The sequence below is a fragment of the Phodopus roborovskii genome, unplaced genomic scaffold (genome assembly GCF_943737965.1).
Source record: "Phodopus roborovskii unplaced genomic scaffold, PHOROB, whole genome shotgun sequence".
Taxonomy (NCBI): Eukaryota; Metazoa; Chordata; class Mammalia; order Rodentia; family Cricetidae; genus Phodopus; species Phodopus roborovskii.
In genome coordinates this window covers 34,879,593-34,905,847 of record NW_026126418.1, presented here as the reverse complement: position 1 = coordinate 34,905,847, position 26,255 = coordinate 34,879,593, and the positions used below count along the sequence as shown (strand labels likewise).

The following is a 26,255-nucleotide window of genomic DNA, read 5'->3' as shown; positions in this document are numbered from 1 at the left end:
CCAGGGCTACCAGGAGAAACCCTGTCTCAAAATAACCCATTTGTCTCTTTGAGTTCATTGTGGTCTCAGAATACATTTACATACAATTTAGGAATCTGCTACGTTCTTTTTAAATGGCTGGCTTTTTTTTTTTTTTTAAGAGTTTAAAGTTTTTATTTATTGATGGGTCTGATCTAAAATAGCTCTGGGTGTCTGGAACCAGACAAATTTCAAAGGATCCCTGTGCCTACCGAGTGCTGAGATCAAAGGTGTGTGCTACCACACCTAGCTGAGCTTGGGATAAAGTAAACTTCACATAATCCTACCATTTTTCAAAGTTTAGGTGGCTATCATCATCCCACATATACAGAACTATGTAGGGAGTCACTGCACTGTGCAGTCTGTTATGAAGTCCTGATACACACAGATTTTCTTATTTTTGTTTTGCTGGTGAAGGGGATGTGTAATTTCCCTACCCCCAGAGGGTTGTGATACCAATTTTGCTATAGGGTTTGTAGAGATGGCTAAGCAAATAAGAGATGGCTGCTCTGTTTGGTTGCTGTCTGCAGGTGGCCTACATTTTCCAAGAGAAATGGAGGAAGAGGAGTATGCAGGAGGAGGGGTGCTGAGTAGAGTTGGAAACCAGTCAGGGTGTAAGAAAAAATGCCTTGCTCAACCTAGTGGGAAAGGCCTTATTCCTACCTCAAGTAGTGTGACAGACTGTTGATTCCCTGTGGGAGGTCTCATCCTCTCTGAGGAGTGGATGGGGTTGGGGTGAAGTGGGGAGGTGGGGTTAGCACCTTAGTCTGCCAGGGAGAAAAGGAAAAATGATATACCTTTGATTTTAAATAGATGCAGGAGAAACAGCTCAGTCTGTAAGGTGCTTTGTTGTGCAAGTATGAGGGCCTGCATTGGATTCCTAACACCCATTTAAAAAGCTGAGCATGGGGTCATGCATTTGTAATCCTAGTACCAGGGGTTGGGAGAATGAAGAGAGAAGCACCTGGTCCCAGTGAGACAGAGACCCTGCCTTAAAAAAAAAAAAAAAAAAAAAAAAAAAAAGATGGCTCTTGAGTAACAACATCAAAGGTTCACCTTCAGCACACAGATGCATCTGCATACACACACACACACACACACACACACACACACACACACACACACAAATATATAAAAGAATTGTCAGAGTGGTGATGCCCAAATAGAATCCTAGTTGTTGAGAGGCTGAGATTGGGTGGAAGGGCTGTGGGTTTGAGACCAGCCTGAGCAACACAAGAAAGATCTTGTCTCAAGTAGAAAAAAAACACACACTCATGCAATAGTAACCACTGAGGTTGCAAGGCCTTGGGCTAAATTCCAGCACAAACTAATCATAGACACACAACTTCACAGAATGTCTTTCTTTAAAATGTGAGTAAGAATATGAATCTTGCACTTGCTGCTCTGGCAGAGGACCAAGATATGGTTCCCAGCACACACATGGTAGTTTGCAATTATCTGTAACTTCTGTTCCAGGGAATCTAATACCCTTTTCTGAACCATTTTAGGCACAAGTCATGCACATTATGCATAAACATACATGCAAGCAAAACACACGGGAAAATATTTTTTTAAAGTACATATTGTAGGATTCTACTTATGGGGTGTATGAGGTATTTAGCCAGATTTGTAGGAACAATGGTTGTTCATAAAGTTGACAGAAGGAAAAGATGGGGCATACTTTAAGTGAATATAGAGTTTTAGTTGTACAGAATGGAAAAAAGTCCAGAAATTGCATAGCAATGTAAATATACTTAACACTTTTGTTGTTTTGTTTTTCAAGACATGTTTTCTCTGTGTAGTCTTGGCTATCCTGGAACTCACCCTGTAGACCAGGATGGCCTCAAACTCACAGAGATTCCTCTGTCTCTGCCTCCTCAGTACTGGAATTAATGATGTGGGCCACCACCGCCCAGGGCATAAATATACTTGACACTATTAAGTCATACTTAGAGGCTAAGATAGTAGCTCATGTCCTATTCATTAGTTGTTTGTTTTTAAACACAATCCATAAAAACCCAATGAACTTGTATATCAAGTTGACAAAACTACATTTAGAATATTTTAAATAATGCCATGTCTAGGAAATATACTCTACACAATAAACCACAGAGAAGCCAAAGCCCTATAGTAATCATTACTAGCAATGAGGTTTTGAATGACTTTACAGAATGACATAGAATAAGCACAGAAATTTCTGTTGTGGGAAGTACTAGCTCTGATTGAGCCATAAGGACAAAGTACTGACAATATGGTACACAACATAGAAGTACACTTAGAAATAAGTCAGACACTGAAGTCCGCACCATGGCTGTGTTCTTACAGAGTAACTAGGATGGACAGAGGCAGAGCAGAGGCTGTAGAAGAGACATGGGGAGGTACTGCTCAGTGGGTGCAGGGTCATGTACAATCCTGTGAATGTACTTTGTCATAGGCAGATTTTTCATCCCTACTAAAAATGTTTTAAATGAAATTGACATTGTGTGGCTGAAGATAGAGTCCCGACCTGGACCCAAAAGCCCACATTAAAGAAAAAAATCCAGTATGTTATGTTGGCACACACATAACATACTAGTGCAATCCCAGTGCTGAGGAGGTGGACATAGACAAATCCCCAAAACTAACTGAGCCTACTTATTCAGTTCTGAGCCAGTGAGAGATCCAGTCATCTAAAATGTTGGCTACAGTGAAAGAAACAACACCCAAGGTTGTTCCCTGGAATCTATACACACACAAATGCACAGATACCTGCCCTTATAAGTGTTCTTAGTGGAAATACTGCAAAGAATCAAATCAGGCAACACATTTTATAGAGATGAGTAGCTTTATTATCAGAAATTACATTATATTTGTAGCACATACTTGCTACCATAAATTTTATCAATCATAAAAATAAACTTTTTTACCAAGTAAAACCTAGCCTTTTCTTTGACTTCTGAAAATCATTATACTTTGATCCTTGAGAGTTATAAAAAGGGAGCTGGACACCAGTGGCATCTTTTGCCTGATAACTTGGTCGGATCCCACCTCTGCCTACACAGGGTGGTCCACGTCCACCTCCCACTCCTTCCTGTACAGCTCTTACCAGAGGGTAAGTATATTTCTTTGTTGATTTAGATTCAGATTCAATTACTTCTCTGGCGTACTTCTGAAATTCTTTCTCCTTCTCAGCTGCAAGGGCTTCAGTAAGGCTCCAGTAGCCTAATTCTTCTTCTTTTGATTGTTTTGCATTAAATTTATTTTTGGCCTATTGGAAAGAATACATTTTAATATTGGTCAAAACATCAGTTTTCCAAATATCTATATAATTTTAAGATGTAGTAATTTTATAAACTGTTTTTTATAAATATGCTATAACTCATCAATTCTATGCTAAAAATATACTCAAAATATGAATCAATCAAACATATTAAACTCATACATAGGCAAACAACATAGCAAAACCTTAACAAGCATAAAATTTAGGTAAAAATAGAGCAGCTACATTTATAATTTTCTTTCAATCATTTATATATGTGATATTCAGTAGATTTAAAGGCATAAAAATAATTATTGTTCCTGTCAGTCAACATAAAACTAAGCCAGCAGAGAATACCTACCTATGCTACACACAACCGATTACATTCTGTTTCCCAGGAATGTGACGCTAGAACAATGGGTGACATTAATCTATGAAAATGTATTCAGAAATGAGGAAATAAGTACTATAAACCTTTGTCTTATAATTTATATTGGAGATGTTCTTAATAGCTTTTCTGTGAAATTTTGATTGACAGATTTTACTTTATTTTTGTAACTTTAAGAAATTCTAAATTTTTAAATATAAGTTGTTTTCCTGTATATGTTATATATTTAATATTAAGAAAGTATCTTGATGATCTATTACTTCGATGTAAGGTCTAATCATTTCTACCAATTGAAGTTATGAGGGAAGGCACATGATTACTGAGTTCTAAAAGTAAGGCTTATATTCTGTTTGTTGAATTGGTGATAAATTATCCAGTCTTAGAAAAAAAAAAACAGTATTCAATAAGACTGGAAGTCAGAGGTTACACAAAATAGTATTCAATAAGTCTGGAAGTCAGGAAGTTAAACAATCTCACCAAAGGTAATCAGCTAATATGAGATATCCTTTGGTAATATTTTCCAGAAAGACACTGAGGGTCCAGGAAGAATAACATGAAATCTAAGAAGAAAATGACAACAGAAAAGAGGAGTAGCTATATAGCTCCTGAGATAAGTGCTACAAATTTGATATGCATTAAGCATAAGCACAAATGTAATTTTAGCTGAAGATGATGGTGTTCATAGCCTGTGGCCCAAGTTATGTGAGAGAATAAGGTAAAAGGATCACTGAAGTCCAGAAAGGTTCAAAAGGCTAATCAAGCTGGCAATGGTGGGGCAATTTTAATCCCAGCACTCAGGAGGCAGAGGCAGACAGATCTCTGAGTTCAAGGCCAGCCTAGTCTATATATAGAGTGAGTTCCAGCGCAGCCAAGACTGTTACACAGAGAAACCCTGTCTTGGAAAAGAAAGGAAAAAATAGAGGCTAAACTAAGCCACATAGAAAAATGCATATCAAAAAAAATTTTTTTTAAATAGTGCTGGAGGCATAGTAGACACTGAGTTATAAATACATTGGAAGGAATGAAGACATTTCTTGGCAGTTAAGAGCATTGGCTGCTCTTCCAGAGGACTAAGGTTCAGTTGCTAGCACCCACATGGTAGGTATAACCGTCTTTACCTCCAGTTGTAGGTGATTCATGTCCCTCTTCTGGCCTCCATAGGCACCAAGCATGCACAAAGTGCATGCTTATGTGTGAAGGCTCTCACACATTAAACAAAATAAAATATAGCAATGAATCCATTGCATATAACCATTTTTAAAAATAAAGAATGGCCAAGTGGGGTTAATCACAGGAATACATTGTTTTATTGTAGAATAGTTTTTTTGTACACAGTGAAGATGTGTCTTTGCGAAGGTGCCTTCTGATTGGTTTAATAAAGAGCTAAATAACCAATAGCTAGGCAGAAGGTAGAGGTGGGACTTCCAGGACTCTGAGAAGAAGACATGTAGAGAAACCAGCCAGATGGAACTAGTAGGGCACAAAGAATGGAATAGAGGTAAAAGCCATGCGGTAGAATGTAGATTAATAAAAGTATGGGTTAGTTTAAGTTATAAGAGCTAGTTAGAAATGAGACCAAGCTATAGGCTGAGCTTTCCTAATTAGTGAGAAGTCTCAGTCATAATTTGGGAGCTGCCTAGCACAACAGAAAAAAAAAAAATTGTTACACTGTTTCAATGTTTAAACTTGTCCAAGGGCTGGGAGGTGGTTCAGGGAATGAAGCTCTTGTTCTGCAAGCTTGAGTACCAGAATTTGGATCCCCAGAACCCACACATAAAAGCAGGGAAGACACGAAAACAACCTGTCATTTCCATGCTCAGAAGGCAGAGATAGTATCTATGGCACAAACTGGCTAGCTGAAATCTGTGAAGACCAGGTTCAGACAGAGAACCTGCCTCAAAAAAAAAAAAAAAAAAAAAAAAAAGGGGGGGGGGCAGTGGGGGAGAGAAATTGAGAAAGACACCCAACACACACACACACACACACACACACACCCAACACACACACACACACACACCCAACACACACACACACACACACACACACCCTGTAGACCTAGCTACTGAGTTTGGACCCAAGAGTTAAAGACAGGTTAGATAACATAGTGAGACTCCATCAGAAATATTAACAATAATAATGAAACCTGCCTGCCACATTAGTAGAATAAAGGAAAAACAAGATATGAATACCTCAATATGTGCAGAAAAAAAAATTCAACAATCATGTTAAAAATTTCAAGAAGTTAGGATTCATGAGAGAAAGCTAATAAGATGTATCTACAAGTAATTATAGGAAGCACATGTCTGTCTTGCACTCACACATGTTGCTGGTAGGAATGGGAAAGAGAACTACCTATTTGGAAAAGATTCTACACAGAGACAGCCAGACATCAGATTCTCTACCTATCATTCAAATCTTGTCTCAAAATCAAAGCCAAGATCCCAATCAACATGGTCTCTGGAATACTGCCGTGCAGATGGTGGGAAATAATGTCTGGAAATCTAGCTCAAGATAGACTGCTTTGGAATATAAGAAAGTCAAGGTGGGAGAAAAATGGATGAGCATTAAGGCCTATCTCATAAATCTGCATTTGGTTTGTGTGTGTTTGTTTGTTTGTTTTTTGTATTTAATAATAGGCACTAAAGAAGGATATAAAATATGCACAAAAATAAACAAACAAAAAACCTAGAATGAGACCTGTGGGGAGTGGATGGAGTCCTGAGTGAATGTTGATTGCTGACATGAGCACAGACATGTCAAGGATGCCAATGCCTCATGGAGTGGACAAGCTTTCCCCTGGTCCAAGTGCAAACATTAACAGCATGTCCACCACAGCTTCATCCTCCTGAGTGTTTACAGCCTAAGACTGCTTCCTTAAAGAGACCCCTACTGAGAAGAGCTAACCTTGACTCTGTATTCGGCTGTATGTAAAAGCCTCACCCCTTACATAATGGCTGTATGTAATAGCCTCATCTCCTCTGTACTGGCTGTGTGTAATAGCCTTGCCTCCTCACTTCAGATGTATGAAATCAGCTTGCTGAGTTTCCAGGCCGTTGCTGGTGTGTCTTCATCAGAGTGCATGGCCCATCCAATCCTGGCTATTCTACAATATGTCTCTTTCTTCATTCCTATTGCTCCAGTTAGGTCAAATCCCTAAGCCATCACAGAAGAGGACCACAGAGCAGAGATTCTAAAAACTAATTTCATATTTTAAATATATTTTTATATAATGATCATTTATTCCTCTCCAATAAAAGGAAACCACTTAAAGAAAACCAAAATGAAATTTCTATTACATATTTACTTCTAAAATCCCTGTAAAAATAAATGGGAACAGTTACCATTTGCTGAACATGAGCATCTTGAATTTCTCGTAGCTCTTTGTTAGCTTTGAGCTTTTTCTCTTTTTCAAGCCCCTGGAAAATCTTGTCTGCTTTCAAGATAGCCAGCAACTGTTCTTTGGAATCTATTTGTCTTTGTCTTTCTTCTTCTTCTTTATTTTTCATCTAGATGTTTAATGACAAAGAAAAGAATTAAATCAGTTTTAGCCAACAGTTATTAATTAAAAATAAATGGAGTCAGAATGCTTCAAGCAAAGAGCCAGGAGCAATGGGAGGAGGAAACTGCATGTAGCTGGGTTACTTTGTTTTATTCTCTGGACTATCAAACATACTTAATGAAAATGTGAAACTAGCAAAGAAATGAAATGAAGCCCAAATAATTGGAATGCTGGGTGGAATTTGCTAACCACCGGCCCTGAGATAACAGGATACCAAGAATTCACACTGCCCCTCCTTTCAGTGAGTCAGCAGGTGGTAAATAGGGTCCTTAAGAAACAAAGAGATAGCTGCAACTCAAGTTTGCCCAGACAAGATTAATTAGCACACCCCGAGGCCCTACGGTCTGCTGACCCTAACAGCAAGACCATCGGTCTCAAAGGGTCACGTACTCAATGGACAGAGGGTCATACCCCCTCCCTAAGCTCGTGGGTTTTGCCTTTAAAAACGCCTGTGCCTGGAGAATGAGGCTTCTCTCTAGCCTGTGTGCTGAGGGAGCCTGTTTGCGCAAACGTTTCCTGTTCATTAAAGCCTCTTGCGTGTTGCATCAACTGGACTGGCCATTGAGTTCTTCGGGGTACTAACCGAAACTGGGAGACTCCTCATTCTGAGGGTCTTACAAATGTAGGGAGAGTAATATAGACCAGTCTCTGGGTAAAAACAACAACACTCACAGTTGTGTATGGTTGTAAGCATGCCTGTAATCCCAGCAGTAAGGTAAGGATTCCAAGGCAGGAAGGCAATGGGTTCAGGGGGAGCCTGAGCTACATAATGAGACTCTTCTTGGAAAGAGACTAGAAGAGCAGGAGCAGAAAGAATAAAATATAGGAACAGAAAAGCAAGATCTCAAGGTATAGAAATACTGACATGTTAACAATTAATTGCTAAAATGATTGAGCCATGTAATTTGAATGTTGAGATAGACATATAGGGAATAAGGTAGGGGACCCATTTCTAAGACTAAGAAATACAGAAATGCAATTAGGTAATTTATGTGGCTTCTCTTAAAACATTGAAATAAATCTAAAAAGCAATCCTAGCATTTAAGATGATTCTGAAGAAGAACTTGTTGCTTTGTATCCATAAATAGCTTTCAGGTTGTAGGGGTAGGGGTGGAAAATGGTAGCTGAAGAGATGGATCAGCAGTTAAGAGCAGTGGCTACTCTTCCAGAAGACCTGGGTATGTGCACCTACATGGAGGCTCATAACAATCTGTAACTCCAGCTCCCTATTCTGGCTTTCATGGGCACACAGGGACACACGTGGTGCACAGGTACACATGCAGGTATAAAAAAACAAAAACAAAAACAAACAAAAAAACCCTACATGTAAACTTATATATATATATAAACAAATAAATAAAAAATACCTTTAAAATACCTTATGCGTAACTGATGGATGGTCTTACTATATTTCTTCTAAAGATAAACATTGGTTTTCTGAAGAGCACACTGGACAACTAGGCCTCCAGCATCTGCAGAACAGACGGCACCCTGTAACTAATTGTCTAAGAGGTCAGTGCAGGGACCAAGTGTCAGCTACAATATGCCCAAGGTTCCTTGAGAGACTGGAGCTTTGGTTCTGTGGGTTTCTGAGGTCATTGTGATTACAGAATTCTGATTTTCAAGGATCTGAAGTCTATGTTGATGTGGTCCCAGTGGTTACTTTGGGCCTGTGGCTATAATCACATCACAATATAGTAGACAAGCTTCACTGAGTCTGGTTTGGTACCCTGCCTCCAGTATGTTCATAGACTCAAAGGGACAACCAAAGTTCTGACTCCAGCTTATCACCTTTGTGCTTAGTGTACAGCCCTACCCTTCGTCCTGTTGTCACATGGCCAAGACAGGAAGGGTCACTTCAGCAACTCATTCAATTGTCAACACCAAGTTTCACCAGTCTCCCTAGCTGAGCTTTATGAGATATGAGCCACAGAAAACAGAATATCCTAATAGGCTCAGAAGAAGAGGAAATCAAAACAAATCCATGTCCATAGATGTGCATAGATGCAAAAGTTCTCAACAAAATACAAAAAATTCAGAAACACATTAAGAAGATTATATACTATGTCCAAATGGGTTTCCTCATAGAAAAGCAATACTAGTTCAACATATGTAAATCAATATCTGTAATATACCAGGTAAATACACTTAAGGACAGAAACTACAGTTATTTCAATTGATACTGAAAAGGCATTTGACAAATTCCAGCATGTCTTCGTAATAAAAGTTCTGGAGACTTTAGGAATACCTCAAAATAAATAAAGGCTATATACAACAAATCCATAACCAATATATTAAATGAAGACAAACTGAGAAAGAGTATTTCATTTCCTCTAAAATCAGGAATGAGACAAGGATGCCCATTCTCCCCTCTTTCTTGATAAAATGTTGGGGATCTTAGCTGTAGTAATTAGACAAGACAAAGGCATAAAAGGAATAAAAATAGGAAAGAAAGAAGTCAAACAATCCCTATTAGCAGATGGCATGATTACTAGAAATTTTTTGGATCTAGTAAACACAGTAAAGTTACAGAATACCAAGTCAATGTAAAGAAAGCAATAGCCTTCATTGTGTACTCTCAGAGAAAAAAATTGGAAAACATATTCCATTCTAAATAACTAAAAAAAAAAAATAGGTATTTAAGAATACATCTATGGGACTAGAGAGATGGCTCAGAGGTTAAGAGCACCTACTGCTCTTCCAGTGGTCCTGAGTTCAATTCCCAGCAACCACATGGTAGCTCACAATCATCTGTAATGAGTTCTGGTGCCCTATTCTGACATGCAGGCAAACATGCAGACAGAACACAGTGTAAATAACAAATAAATAAATATTTTTTAAAAAAAGAATACACAGCTAAAGAAGTGATAGACTCTACAACAAATGCTTCATGATATTGAAAAAGGAAATCACATAAGATACTAGACAACAGAAAGACATTCAATTATGTTCTTGGATTTGTAGAATTAATATTGTAAAAATGGCTATACTGCAGAAATAAACTTATGGATTTAATGTAACACCTATAAAAATTCTAATGTCATGTTTCAGGTTAAAAAAAAACATGCACACTTTTCATATGGAATCACAAAAGATAAGGAATAGCTAAAAAATTTCCAAGGAACAAGAACCCTGGTACAGATGGTACAGTACCTGACCTCCAATTATATCATAGAGCTATAGTGACAAAGCCTCGTGCTGGCATAAAAACAGACAGATAGATCAATGAGAGAGAATAGAGGACCCAGAAATAAAATGACAAAGCTGTGCCCACTTAGTTTTTGATAAAGGAGGTGAAAACATACATTCAAAAAGCACAGCCTGTTTAACAAATAGTGCTGGCAAAACCAGGTATTCTAAAGAAAACTGTGACTTGAATATTTGCAAGAAATTGGATGTACTTAGAATGCAAAACTTCAGATGAGGTCACACAGTCTCAGGAGAAATAAACCTTTATGTTCTCCATTATATTCAAACCTAGCCAATAATATATGCATATGTATGTAAATGAATGTACATGTATGCCATGTAGGAAAGAGAAGAATAAAAGCTAATATTAGAGACGAGGAAGGACTGGGTGCAGTTAGTGAAAATGAGTCATGAAAGAGGACACAAAGCCAACTGTTCATTTAGTTCTAACTGTCATGGAGTTTTTGCTTTTGGTGGAGGTTAAGAGCATACAAATCAATTATCAAAATGTAAAGTCCAATGTGAGGCTGCACATCTTCTCCTAATGGCCATCCTACCTACATAGAAGTTCATCAGACTGTGTGGACTTTGCATCTAGTTAATTTCAGTGTAGGATTTGTTTATTTGCAAGGGTTTTTCCTTTTTATATACAATAAAGCTTAGAAAGAAAAAAGCGTTTCAAGAATGTAGGAAGAGCATTTGCACACTGTTTTCAAATCTCTGGTAGTTTGAGAGAGAGGCAAAGAGGTAGTAGGCACAGCAGGGCAGTCTAGCTTTCTACAGCACAGCACTGTAATGGAATCATTTACCACAGAGGCTCTATGATCTGCAATGGCTTTCAGCTCTGCTTTGTTTTTTTCATATTTTTCTTTTTCTCTTCTCTCCAGTTCAGCCTCGGCTTCAGCCATATCTCTAGCAATAATCAAATCTTCATTATCAAGTTTTTCTTTCATTAGTTCACTTAGGACGTTATTTATTCTTTCTCTCCGTTCTTCCATCAGCCTATAACAGAACAATCACATTTGCCAAATAATCCTGAACAGTTCTGTAATGGAGTTAAAATACTTCCATTAGGGATCTGAGGTATTATATAGTCGACTATAAAACTAAAAAGTCTGTGAGTCCATATATATGTATATATATAGATGTGTGTGTGAATTAATTTGTCTTACATTTAAGTTTTAATATTGAGCTAAATAAGGAAATTAATCTTATAACTACAAAGTAGCATATATTATAAAAGTTCCCAAGTGATCAGTGTGTAGAATATAATCACATATGTGTGTGCATGTATACTTTGTACAAAAAGGTGTTAAGATTCTCCATAACACAGGAAAATAGTTTTCTTGTGTGTATGTGTGTGGTGCGGACATGTGGTCATGAGTGTATGAGTGTAAGGCTATGGGTGGGTGCAAATAGAGACCAGAGGATGATTTTTAATTGATTTATTTATTTTATGTATATTAGTGCTCTATCTACATGTACACCTTTGTGCCAGAAGAGGGCATCAGATCCCAATAGAGATGGTTGTGAGCCACCATGTAGTTACTGGGAATTGAACTCAGGGCCTATGGAAGAGGGAAGGAGACTACACAGAAATGTTTTAACTAGTTATGACATGTTCACTAATTTATTGAGAGTTTGTGAAGTTTTATATGAAAAAGATATGTGGCTGGGCGAAGGAAAGTAGAGTCTAAAGGGGAAAAGAGACATTTATGCAAATGCATATGGCAGATGGTGGTACAGGCCATGAGAATACGAGGGAGCCATGCAAAAGATTTTGTGGAAAAGGCAATGTTTATGTTATAAAACACTGTTCTAAACACATTTACAGATGGAACGGTTTATTATTTACAGACACTATTCTAGGTACTGAGGACTTCACAATGAAAAAATGTTAAAGACCTCCAGCCCTATAGAAGGCTTCTCAGTGCTATAACAAAATGCCTAATTTAAGAAACTTAAAAGGTATTATTTATTTCAGCTCATGTTTTCAAAGGTGTCACTTCATCATGGAGGGAAGAGAATGGCAGAACAAGGCAGAAAAATGGCAGCCAGGAAGGCGTATAAAGAAGGAGCAGGGTGTGCATGGAAGACAGCTCAGTAGTTGAGAGTGCTTATTGCTCTTCCAGAGGACTTATGTTGGATCCCCAGTATCCATATGGTGAATCATGACTCAAGTTCCAGGGGAGCCAATACCCTCTTCTGACCTCTGCAGGCACCAAGCACATATGTGGTACATAGACATATATGCAGGCAAAACACTCACACATAAAATAAAATAAATAAATCAAATTTGAAGAATTAAAAAACAGAGTCAGTTGGTGGTAGCACACACCTTTAATCCTAGCACTCAGGAGGCCAAGGGAAGGGGATCTCAGTGTCTTCAAGGCCAGCCTTGTCTACAGAGTGAGTTCCAGGACAGCCAGAGCTGTTACACAGAGAAACCCTGTCTCAAAAAAGAGAGAGAGAGAGAGAGAGAAAGGAAGAAAGAAAAAGAAAAAGAAAAAGAAAGAAAGAAAGAAAAGAAAAAGTGAATCCCCGAGGGCATGTCCCCAGTAACATATTTCTTTCAACTGTTGTGCTCCACATTCTTCACCACATCTTGTAAGGATATCAGTTTCCTGCCTGATAGGAGGTGATCAGCTCCCTCCAGCATGCACACCGTCCTGGTATGCTGCTCTGCTGTAATTCCAAAAGCAATAAGGCCAACTGCCTATGAACTGAAGCCTCTAATCCATGTGCCACAATAAAACTTTCATCTCTTTAGGCTAAAGAATTAGAAGTATCTTAACAATTCTGTAAAGCTGACTAACAAAGTGTGTTATTTTCCACTTCCTGTTTTAGGGTTTTATTCTAGGAGATACAATTTTTTATTGACGTGATGTTGGAAATCCCCAATGGGAATTTGACACTAAAGATCTAAGAGTTCTGGACTATGGTGGCACGCTTTCAATCTCAGCAGGCAGGCAGAAGCAGGTGGATCTCTGTGAGTTGAGGTCAGCCTAATCTGAACAGAGAGGTTTCCAGAACAGTCAGGGCAATATAGAAAGACCTTATCTCAAAAAAAAAAAAAAAAAAAAAGGAAGGAATAAACAAATGAAGGTAGACCCAAGACACTGGTGAGGCACACATTTGGGCACATCTGTATGTCATTTCCAGAGGGGATTAATTCAGAGGGAAACCCCACCTGAATTGGGACAGCACCATCCCATGGGCTGGGGTCTTGGGATGAATAAAGAGAGGAAAGGAAAAAATGAACTGGGCCTATTCATCTCTCTGCTTTCTGATCCATGTGGTTCTGAACAAACAGCCTCATGCTTCTGCCTGTACAGCCATGAGCAGTATCTGGTCACCATGGCTTTTTGCCATAATGGGGTATTTATACCCTAAGATGTGAGGCAGCATGGGCTCTTCCTCCACTGAGCTGTCTCTTGTCAGGTGTTCAGCTATGGCCATGAGAAAAGGAAATATGTAGACCCACTTGTCTCCTAGAGCCTCTCTAACTCGGCATTCTTTCTCCTAAATGATACGAGTGTTTTCAACCAGCGACCACAGGCAGTTCTGGAACATTCCATGGGTACACCTCAACTCTCATGCCCCAAATGGAAACTATCATGTCACTAACTGCCCTCATCATCTATGAGACTCCAATTCCCAAAGAAAACCAATCACAGGTAGCACTTAAGTAATTACATATGTTAAATCCTACCCGTGGGGCTGGACAGACAGCTCAGCAGTTGAGAACACATTGCTTTGGCAGAGGACCCAGGATAAATGCCAAGCACCCATATGATAGCTCACCACAACCCACCACCTCAGTTCCAAGGAATGCAACAAGCACACATAGATGTGGTGCACATACATGCATGCAGGCAAAACATTCATATTCGTAAGGTAAAGAAGTCCAAAAAAATGATTTTAAATCCTACCTTTGTGTTTCAGCTTCCTTGTCTTTCCTCATTTGTGTGAGACGTTTTTTGGCTCTGATAAACTTTCTGATCTTTTCATCTTCCTCCTCTTGCTGTTGCTGTTCTACAGCTCGGATGATGTTTTTATCATGCATATGGTCCTGAGGGAAAGAAGTATGGTGTGGTGATATTTTGTTTATGATCTAACAAAAGCTTGCCTGAAGATCAGAGTGCAAAGCTAACCACACTAGTCAGCCACAGAGGACAGATAGTAGTACATACACATTTAACCCCAGCAGCCACACTGATCAGCCACAGAAGCTGGGCACTAGAGATAAATATAAGGCAGGAGGAGACAGGAATGCATTGCAGTCTCACAGAATCTGAGCAGCAGTGCAGTTGGGAACAGTGTGAGGGTTGGTGGACCACCTGGCCCTTCAGTCTGAGCATTGGTAGAGGTGAGAACTTTCTAGTAGCTGGCTGCTTTGCTTCTCTCATCTTCAGCTTGAACCCCAATATCTAACTCTGGGTTTTATTACTCGTGTTACAATATGGTTTGCCACAAAAATGCCTTCTAACACATCTACAAAGAACCTATCAAATGGTCATGGCTTCCTACCCACTTATTTTTCTCCTGAAAATTTATCCCAAAATAATCAGAATCTTGAATAAATGTTTATGTCTATATACTTTATTACAAGTTTATTTATATTAATAACACAAAAATGTTGGAAACAATTTCTAAGTATTCAATAATGCAGAAGTGGTTACATAAACTTTAATCTCAGTAGTGTGAAACTTTAGAACACAGCTTTTCTAAATAACTAAAAAAAAAAAAAAATCACTAACTTCCCAAATACCATTCTTTGGGAAGATGCAAGGATATTCTTCAGCAAGAGGGATAGTAAATAAGAAACAGGAAGATAGCAGAGTCGGGAGTAAGAGGCATGAACCCACAGAGTGGCAAGGTAAGCCCCAGGACGACAGTTAGGCAGTAGGCAGGCCTAGGGAGTGGAGAGGGGAAGGAGGGTTCTCAGTGGATAAGCTCTAAGTTACAACATAGGTAACTGCTTGTCATTCAGTCAGATGTTGAAAATTAGCATTAACATACATTTGGCAAGATTTATTGGATATATAGAAAAACCAAGTCATCAAAATAAAATTTTAAAAAGTTCAAAAATGTAGTCACTAAACATATGAAAATCAAGGTAGAAAAGTGATAGTAGGCATGGTGATGCACACCTGCAATTTGTGTGATAGAGGGAGGGAACTAAAGCAGGAGAATCATAAATTTGAGGCCAATCGGGTTGCATAGGGGGACCCTGTCTTAAAACAAAGTAAAAATGAACACTGACAAAATAAAAGAACTAGAACCATTGCGGTATTTAACTTGGATCTGCAGAGGCAAATATTTACACAACCTGATAATGACTTAAGTATGGTAACTGTTGAGTAGATGATGAAAAATGCATTACACAGGACAAGAGCCACATCCTTCTACAACAACAAAAAAGGAGAGAATGGCTGACACTAAAAAATCAGATTGATACCATTTGGAACCTAATATAAGAACTAAATACAGAGACTGACTGTCAAAACAGCTCAAGGAGGCAGGGTACCTGAGCCGTATTATGGTCTTGAGCCCTGAGGTAGAAGGTAGAAGGAGAGAACTGACTCCCAAAAGTTGCCCTGTGAGCTCACACATGTACCATAGACACACATACAGACAAATACACACATAAGTAAATATAATACAAATAATAACAAAGTAAAATATAAGTACATAACACCTATTAGCAGCAGAAGAAAATGTTAAATCTGGTAACATTTGCTTCTAGGTGTTTAATGTTTGTATTATTTAAAAATTAAAAACAAAACAAAGCAACAGCAGTGGTGCTGGAGAGATGGCCGAGTGGTTAAAGCACTGGCTGCTCTTGCAGAGGCCCTGGAGGGTCCAGCACCGACATGGAGGCTCACAGCCATCTGTAGCTTCCACTCCAGTGGATCCAATGCCCTCTTCTGGACTCTGCAGGCACCGCACACATGTGGCACACAGACATACATGCAGGCAAAACACCCACACACATAAACTAACTTTTTAAAATGTTAAGTACAAAAAAAAAAAAAAAAAAAAAACCATGAAATCAAATAAATTACATCCATAAGACATCACAACAGAAATCACACATAAATATCCACCATGCATTCCTCACAGCTTTTGTTTTAAGGAAACCCATTTCAAATAGAAAATTATTTTCTTTCCTGCATGACATCACATCCACACAAAACCATACTGAACAGACTCACTCCAAGTGTGGGTTCTCTCAGGAGAACATCTCCCTGAACCCCTGTTCCCTACCCCAGCATCTCTTAAGTTGGGCATCTGACTGTGTAACTACTCCACGGTGGCATTTTCAACTTACAAGAAACAGTTTCCTGCTTTCATCTATCTCTTCCTGTTTCTTGCTTTGTTTTTTCTTCATTTCTATGTCATACAGCAAATTCTGCCGCTTTATCTCCTCAGCATCTTTTTCTTCATTTTTTTTCCTGTTTTCTTCTTCCTCTTCACGTTGCTTTATTCTAAAGAAAAAAAACATAAATGTAAGAGAGAGCAAATCAGACATATTTTACAGAGAACCAGGCTCTAACCTGGGTTGATAGGATATCAAGCTTTCTTCTGGAAAAGAAGACACACAACAACAGTGGCAAAGACAATCTAAACAACCCAGGACTGCCCAGATGGCCTGGCTCCAAGCCCATTTTGTTTGGAAGAAACCTGACAGCTGACTCAAGTTCTCCTTGTCTTTAGACAGGACAGTTAGCTGAGTAAGAGGAAAAGTTTGTGGGCTCCAGGGCAGAAGCTAAGGCTACAGAAGCTGCAGATAAGGCCTCAAGAGGTTGGGTTTGATGGAAAGAGCAATGGAGGTCTCTGTACCCAAGTGGCCACTCTGGTTGCTATTCCTCCCATGGCTCCCTGCTAGTTGGCTACTAATGCCTTCTGAGTGGTAAGCCCCAGATGCTCCATGACTCCCAGGGCTTATGTATGAGCTCTTCAGGGGTATCTGAAGGTCAGCTTAACAGCACAGCTCTGAACTTGGAAGGTTTCTCTCCAGCACCATCTCTTCAACTCACTTCCCAAATCCCATTACCATCACACCAGGGGCTCCCATCTGCAGCAGTTCATATCAGATTCTGGATCCCTGGGGTCCCTAGAATGGCAGGCACACCTTAGCACATAACAAGACTGCTCACATCCCACAGATCTTCCCACTCGTGGGAGCCCAGGCATTAGTCTGACTGTTTTTCATTCTGGGTAAGTCAACAATCTAGACAGCTAAAGAATACGCTGTTCTTTTATACGCATGAAATCAAGCAAACAGTAGTCTTGAAGTCTTTTTGCAACAGTATAGGGAAACTCCCTTCTCCAGGCCACAGAAGACTGCACAGGGAAGTAGGCCAAGAAATTCAGCACAGACAAGAAGTAAATCAGCTTGGCAGTCACAGCCTTCTCTTCAGGAGGAACTAAAGAAACTAAGGATTGCACTGGCCCTTGCCACACCAGGTTAATGGTGATCTCTAAAAAAATTAAGTTTTTATAATCGTACTAGCTGTTTTTGTTATATTTTATGTTTACTAATCACATCGAAGAGGCAGATTCACAAGTCAACAACAAAGAACTAAAGACTATTAGAAGAGAAATATCCAATTTTGCAAAAAAAAATGTTTAAATTTTTTTAAGTTTATGACAAAACAAAATACAAGCAATTGCAGAGTTAGGGCTGGATAGATGGGCTCAGTGGGTAAGAGTACTTCCTCTGTTCACAACTCCTAATAATTCCACAAAACCATGGCTTCTGATGCCATCTTCTGGCCTTTGTAGGAACATACTGTTAAGATTTACATACCACACCAAATGTAAGCTAGTCTGTTCTGGTTGATTAGTAAAAGCTGCCCACTGTATTGGACTGAAAAGGACCAAGACTCAGCAAGGGGGAAATGGTGTGGGTGACTGAAGTCTGCTCTAAACCTGAGAGTTGAAAATAAGATACAAATGTTTCTATTTCTTTGTTGATCCAGAGGATCTGAAATTTCTACCAACATTCTAATTTGCATTACATTAAATTACCTAAATTCTTCACCCACAAATAATTAAAAATTTAGTCATTATAAATAATGTCAATTGGTGACAACTTCACCCCTTTCACTGGTCCAGCCTGGTCTACAGAGTGAGTCCCAGGTCAGCTAGGGCTACACAGTGAAACCCTGCCACAAAAGTAAATAATTAAATAACTTTTTATCACAATAGAAAAATTTGGTCCTTACAGGACAATTCAGTAGGCATCAGTGCCTGGCTAATTCCATAGACATCATCTTACATTCTCTATGTGCAAAACCAAATTCTTCATCTTCCCCTTCTAATGGATCCTTTGTAGTCTCATTTTGGTGAACAGTAGTACCATCTTTCCAGTTGTCTATGCTGGTGGCCTGAGAACTGTCCTTAGTGCCTCTGTAACCCTTAGCCTCATATTCAATTATCTAATACCTTTTTATTAAAGTTCTAATACAATGTTGAAACAGCCATCAAGAAACTTACATTAGAGTTAGAGACTGTAACTAAAAATTCTGATATGTCATAAAGAGATGCCAGGGATTGGTGGCACATGCCTTTAATCTCAGTACTCAGGAGGCAGAGGCAGGAGATGCTCTGAGTTCAAAGCCAGCTTGATCTACAGAATGAGTTCCATGACAGCCAAGACTACACAGAGAAAACCTGTCTTGGAAAATAATAAAGAAAGAAAGAAAATAAGAAAAAACATTAACAACAGAGTCATACACACCTCTCCAGACTGAGCTGTACCCTAAGAGATAAAAGGCCTCTCTGACCTGGTAAGAAGACCACAGATAAAGAACAGGGAATAAATTCCGGAGAGAAAAAATAATATATGAGAAGTACTGAGGCCAGAAAATTCTTAGCAGGTACTCAAACCCCTGGAAGGTGAGTGCATCAGGAATGACATGTGGTAAAAGACAAGCCTGAGAAAAGATGAAGTCGGAGTCTACAGGGCCAAGTTTTCATTTTACTTCAAATGGCTGCTGTAAAGCTACTGAAGCATCTAAAGAGGAATACTTCAATCAATTTTCATTTTAATGGAATACCACAGATGTGAATAGCAAAGGGGAATGGGGAATATGAGAGTGTGGGGTCAATTAAGAGGCTGATACAATAATCATGTAATAGATGAGAGCATCTGAGGCTAAGAAGGTAGTTATAAATTCAAGACTTGTTTGGGAAGGAAACAAATCAGCATGAAGTGCCTATAGATTTGTTTGGAACAAAAATAAAATGAGGGATAGGGTTTCTGGTTGGAAGTGGGTAGATATGGGTACCATTGGGGCAGTCCACTACAGGGGTAGGGAATTGATCCTTTCTGGGGTACCTATGAGACTCTGTAATGGAGATCTCTTAGAGGCAGCTGGATATGTAAAACTAGAGTTCACAGGAGTGGCTGGGAGCTCTAAGATAGATAAAAATCACTTTGGCCCTCTTCTTACTTTCTGCCCTCTCATAAAGGAACATGTCCAGGGGAAAGTGATGCAATGCCAATCAGCCAAACAAAATTTAAGACAGGATATTACTATGGAGCCTTGGTTGGCCTGGAACTCGCTATTTAGATCAGATTGGATCTCTATCTGCCTGCCTCTGCCTCTGCCTCCCAAGTACAGAGATTAAAGGTGTGCACCACCAAGCCCAGCAGTAAAATTTTCTTAAGCAAGGTCTATGAGGCTCTTCCTATAGAAAAAATTAACTGCCTACAAAGGGATGAGACATATGTATTGTCAATAGATACTTGACTATGTTCTTTGCAATGGGTATGTTTGATCTCTTGGTTAAAATCTCTCTTTGGGGATTTATGTCTCCACCGTTCTTTACTTGCCCTGTCTCCAGGGTGCTAGTGCAAGGCAGACTCATGCTGGCCAAAGCACCACAGATAATACTGCCTAGGTGTGGTGCCTAGGCACTGCTTTATGATGCTGTTATACATCTTACTTTTCCAGGCATGGGCACAGAAGTTTTAATAACTGATTCCTGAGTACCTCAAAATGTAATGGATTAAAACAATAAACATTTATATTTCATGCCGTTCCTGATCAGCAGGAGCTGGGAGTGGCTGACATGGGTGGTTCTGAAAAGTATGCAGCTAAACTGTTGGCTAGGGCTGTGGCTGCAATGGGGTCAAAGCTTGGTAAGTCTAGGAAAGCCACTGACACACACCTTTGGATTTTTTGCCACCTGTTCTTTACCATAGACCTGCTCTAGTGTCTTACAAGATGGTGGTCAGGTTCTCTAAGAAGCTGTCTGAGGGACAAGCCAGGAAGAAGCCATATACCATTATGTCCTAATCTGTCACATCCTGGTCCCTGGCAGTAAGGTAATATGTATAGCTTGTACTCCAGCCAGTGGAAGCAAATTAGACACCAACCTCTGAGGAAAAGTTATCATGGAAATCAGAAGGTGTTGTCTCCCTTAGAACTGGAGTTATAGATGCTTGCAAGCTACCATGTGGGTGCTGGGAACTGAACTCAGGTCTTCTACAAGAGCAACCAGTGTTCTTAACCACTGAGCAACCTCTCCAGCCCTTGGTAAGGTGTACAAAAAGAGTCATTCCACAATGAAATGTAGTTTTCATTTCATTGTTATCCTTTTCCTAAAGAAGGAGTAATTCCAAGTTTTTGTGACTTCAAGACAAGTGCCTGGAAGCACTTTCTAGCCCCCTGTAACTTCATCTTTACAATGTTCCCTTGGTCCTCTATACTACAGCCATCATCCCTACTGCTAGTTCCCCAAATCCACCAGATTCTTCCTCACTTATGGGCCTTTTCTCATGCTAGTCCATCTGTTCAGAATGCCTTTCTACCTCATTTTTCATGGGTTGGGTTTCTCTACTCATTCTCCAGAATTATAAAGTGGGAGCCACCTTTTCTGCAAGCCTACTCTAGACTAGATCAGGCATCCATTTTATATGTTTACATACAACTTTCCACATATATTTTCCAAAGTATTTATCATCAAACCCTAACCTGTTTATGCCATTCTGTACCTTCCTCTTCCAGATTATGAACTTCCAAAGGGGGGGAAAATGTATCCTATTTTTAATGATTAGAATAGTGGTTGGCAAATGGGAGTTATATTTCTCAATGAACTAACTAATACACTATAAATGTATGAATTTTTATGTATATTTACTTATTTAGAGTGCTGGGAATTGAACTTAGGACCTCATGCATGCTAGGCAAGCACTCTACCACTGAGCTCTCTTCTTTTTGATTTCTCTGTATAGCAGCAGCTCTGGTTGTGCTAGAACTCATTCTGGAGACCAGACTGACCTTTAACTCACAGAGATCCGCCTGCCTCTGCCTCCTGAGTGCTTGGATCAAAGGTGTGCGCCACCACCACCAGGCTTTTCTGATATTTTTTAAAGTTTAATTTGATTTGTATGTATGGGTGTTTTGTTTTCATGTATGTCTGTGCATCATATCTGAAAAGGCCAGAAAAGGGTGTCAAATCCCCTGGAATTGGATGGTTGTGAGCCACCATGTGGTTGCTGGGACTCAAACCCAGGACCTCTAGAAGAGCAGCCAGTGCTCTTAACCATTGAGCCATCTCTACAGTCCCTTGTTTCATCTTTTTAAGAAAAATTTAGGGGGTATGTGTAAATGTGTGTGTGCCTGCATGAGGTTTGTGGAGCTGTGCACTTGTGAAGATCAGAAGAGAATTTTGTGGAGTTAGTTCTTTTCCCTCAGGGACTGAACTCGTGTCAGGCTTTGTGGCAGGCTCCTTTAACCATTGAGCATCTCAATGTCTTTGTTATGTCGACCAGACTGGTCTCCAATTCTCAGTTTCCCTGTGGCAGCCTCCTAAGTGCTATGGTTAAAGAATGTATCACCATACTTGGCTCTAATCATGAGTTTTAATCTTTTTTTTTTTTTTTTTTTTTTTTTTTTTATTTTTTTCTATCATGTATTTTGGTATGCATTAATTTCAAAATCAGGGGGAAAGCTATACCCATTATGAGAAAGACACATAAAGAGCCACATATACATACTGTTTCAGATGATCTTCAGCAAGAGCAAATCTTTTTCTGCGCCGTTTTTCCTCTTTCTCTTGTTCTTCTTTAACAGCTTTTTCAACATCGAGTTTCACTTGTTCCTCCCATTTTTTGTCTGATTTTACTGAATTCTTTTTGAACTGAATCTGAGCATCACGTTCTTTCATAACTCTACTGAGAAGAAGTCCTGACTACAAAAAAATTGCACTATTTTCAGAAAGCTGTGTATAAATATTTAGAGAAAACTGTTAACTATGCATATTAAATATACATATATACAAATAGAAGAGAAGCCAGATAGTACATGAAAGCTTTTCACTCTTTCTGTTTGGTAAAACTGATACTGCTTTGCATTTTCAATGGCCTTCTTTCTTTCTCCTTGTTTGTATATTTCTTCCTCCAAATCAAGAATTTGTCTTTCAGCCTCAATCTCTTCATCACGCTTTTGCTTGGCTTTAAGTTTCTGTTCTTTCATTCCCTGTGAAAAGACAAAGTAATCAATCTCTCTCTCTCTTTATAGTGTTTGGGATCAAACTCAGGCCTTGTGGTCACTCTAACCCCAAAGCAATCTTTTATTTTTCAATTTAGTTGACCCAAGAGTTATCAATATAAGATCACTTTAATTTCATTATGAATTTTTATTGTGTTTACATAATTCATTGTTAAACTTGAACTTATACTTTGAACTGACCCCTAAATTTATTTATTTATTTTGTGTGTGTGTGTGTACGTGGGTATTTTGTCTGAATGTATATCTCTGCATCACATGCTTTCCTGGTACCCAAGGAGATCAGAAGAGATGGTTGGATGCCCTGGGGCTACAGTTACAGAACACTGAAGCACCATATGTGTGCTGAGACTCAAACTCAGGAGCTCTAGAAGAGCAGTCAATACTCTTGACTACTTGGCCATCTCTCCAGTCCTGAATTAATTTTTAATTTAATTTCTTAAGTGGGCAGCACATTTACATGATTCAAAATCCAAAACCATTAATAGGATATATAATGAATCTCTCCAATCCTAAGACTTCATTAAGATTAAAAAGTTTTCTATTAGCCAATCATGGTGGTGCATGCCTGTAACTCTAACTACTCTGGAGGCAGAAGCCAGGCAGGAGGATACTTGAGACTGACTTTGAGGTCAACCTGGACAGTGTAAAGAAATCTCAAAAAGCAAATAAATTTTCTGTCTTTTAAAAGACAAGGTAAGTTAATGATAATTCAAGATATATACTAAGAGGAAATATTTTCAAATACATACATTTTCTTTGAGATGGTATCACAGAGCCCAGGCTAGCCTTAAGCTCATTGCATAGTCAAAGAACTTTTCCTTCTCTTTGGCCATCTTCTGGTGCTGGGATTATAGGCATGGCCCAGCATGCCTGGCTTTGAGTGGTGCTGGAGACTGAATCCAGGCTTTCATGCATGCTAAGCAAGTACTCCACAAACCACACTTCATTCCCAGCCCTGTTGATCCAGCCTTGAACTTGGGATGTAATCCAGGTTGACCTTGAATTCAAGGTCTTTCTGCCTTAGCTACCTGTGTAGTCTGATTACAAGAATGCACCACCACACATATCTTCAGAATGTTTTTAAAGTTCTCTAAACTCAATGATAAGAAAACAAACCTAACCATAAAAAATCTGAAGAGGTGGAAAACAAGTTCATCAAAAGATGTTTGGCCACTGGGCTGTGGTGGAGAACATCTTTAATCCTAGCAATTGGGAGGCAGAGACAGTAGGATCTATGTGAGTTCAAGTCCAGCCTGGTCTACAGAGAGAGTTCCAGGGCAGCCAGAGCTACATAAATAGACTCTGCCTTAAAAAAACAAAACAAAAAGAAAAGAAAACCACAAAGTTACATATACAGTGATCATAAAATTTCACTATACATATCTATATCAAGATATTTACTCAAGAGAAACAGGAGTCCATAAACAAACTCATATATGAATGTTCATAGCAACTATATTTGTAACAGTCAAAAGATGGAGACAACCAGATGTCAACATTTGGTTGATGCCATACCATCAAGTGACCAGATAACTAAACTGTACTGTGTCAAACACTAGAATACTACTCACAATACAAAGAGTGTATTTTACAGCATGACTAACTCTCAGATTCTGTTGAATAAAATCTATAGTAATGAATAGATGAGTGGTGACTTAGTAATTTATAAGGAGAGACGGAGAGTTAAAACTTTTTAGGTGATGAATATGCTCATGTTAACTGTAATGATGGTTTTGGAGGCATATACGAGCCAAAATTTAACAAGATGTTTACCGTAATTGGGTCATTTACAGTACGTTACTTAAAGATCTTGAAAGTATGTGCCATCATGTTTATAACAGTTTGAACGTAAATTTAATTCAGAAAAGGTACAAGGCACTACTAAGAAGCAAGAGCCAGTGTTGGAGGCATGTGAGTTCTGGAAGGCTGAAACTTACTGCGTATGTGTTAGTCCAGTGCTTTACCAGTTCCTGGGACTGGACATGCATCTTTTTCTTCGATATTCTTTCTGTACGAAGGGCTGCTGCCTCTCTTGTCAGCCTGTCAAGGCTATCCCGAATCCTTTCCCACTCAGCATGTGGAATTATGGTGACCTGGCGGAGATCTACCTTGCTAGGTAGCAGAGGTGGATAGGGAATTTCATCTTTTTCAGAGCTCTTCATCCCTAATGCATTAAAAAAAAAAAAATTAAATGCTTTTCCAGGAAGAGTTCACATGATTTTTTTTTTCTCAGAAATGTCTGTAGTGGAGTAGTATCTGGGAATTGCCTCAAATGCCTCAATTGCCTTAAGAATGGCTGAGAAAACAAAACAAAAAACACAAGGCTTCATGAAATCAAGGAAACTGGCTGAATCTTTGGTGATTTCCTTCATGTAAAGTTCTCACAGAACAGATAGTCACTCAGGTTCTCTGGGGTGGGGCCAGCACTATTACTATAAAGTTCGATAGTTCAAATTTCCAATAATCTACTAGTTATCATGACAATTAAATTGTTGTTGTTGGACTTGATAAAGATTTTTTTAGAAGCCGTACATGTGCACATCTATGACAAAATCAAATCTTATGTTACCTTAATTACTTTACATACTTTTTTTTTTAACACTATCAAAGCATTTGACTCGGAGTGAGTTTTAACTTTAGAGCAAAAAGAATTAAGATAATTCCCTGAGCTTCAGAAAAGACTACTCAACGGGTCTGCAACAGAATGGCGACTTAGTAGGTCAATAACATTTCGAAACAAAGCTTAGGAGCCCCCAGACTAGCCGGGCAGTGGTGAGGAACGCCTTTTATCCCAGCACTGGGGAAGCAGAGGCAGGAGGATCTCTGTGAGTTCGAGACCAGCCTGGTCTACAAGAGCTAGTTCCACGACAGGCTCCAAAGCCACAGAGAGAAACCCTGACTCGAGCTGCCCCTCCCCCCCCCCAAAAAAAAAATCATACTCCTAAGTATTTGACCAACTGAGGCAGTTGAGGGAAGGCGTCTAGCTTTCTGCTTTTTCTACCACCATTGCTGTGAACTTTCTACTGTGCACCCCTAGCCCTCTTTGCTTAGTCCACTCATTCACCTGAAAGGACACTGGCTGGGGATGCTTCCGACTTGGCAGAGCCCATTTCAAAGGGCAGCCGAAGCCCTCCCTCCCTCACTGGTCACGCCGGGCCGGGGTTCTTTCTAGAAACAAGCCCAGCTCACCTGTGCTTTCCTTCGTCTGCCCCGAGCGCCGTCCAAAGCGCACCTGCATCTCTTACTAACTAGCCGAGCCCCGCGAGTCCAGACGCCAAGTTCAGCGGCGGAATGGTTGCCAAACTGTTTGGTTGTTTAGCAACAACGCCGGAA

General features: G+C 39.3%; 1 protein-coding gene across 1 annotated transcript; it reads right to left on the bottom strand.

The window, feature by feature from the left end:
• Positions 1 to 2,829: 2,829 nt before the first annotated feature.
• Cfap210 (cilia and flagella associated protein 210) lies at positions 2,830 to 26,224 on the bottom strand. The gene is made up of 9 exons (XM_051184522.1): positions 26,112 to 26,224; positions 24,860 to 25,086; positions 22,716 to 22,889; positions 22,409 to 22,602; positions 16,727 to 16,883; positions 14,325 to 14,464; positions 11,202 to 11,394; positions 6,986 to 7,150; positions 2,830 to 3,265 (listed from the first exon to the last, which is right to left on the bottom strand). The coding sequence occupies exons 1-9, from the start codon at positions 26,158 to 26,160 to the stop codon at positions 2,921 to 2,923; spliced, it is 1,644 nt and encodes a 547-aa protein (XP_051040479.1). The 5' UTR covers positions 26,161 to 26,224; the 3' UTR covers positions 2,830 to 2,920.
• Between the last annotated feature and the right edge of the window lie 31 nt (positions 26,225 to 26,255).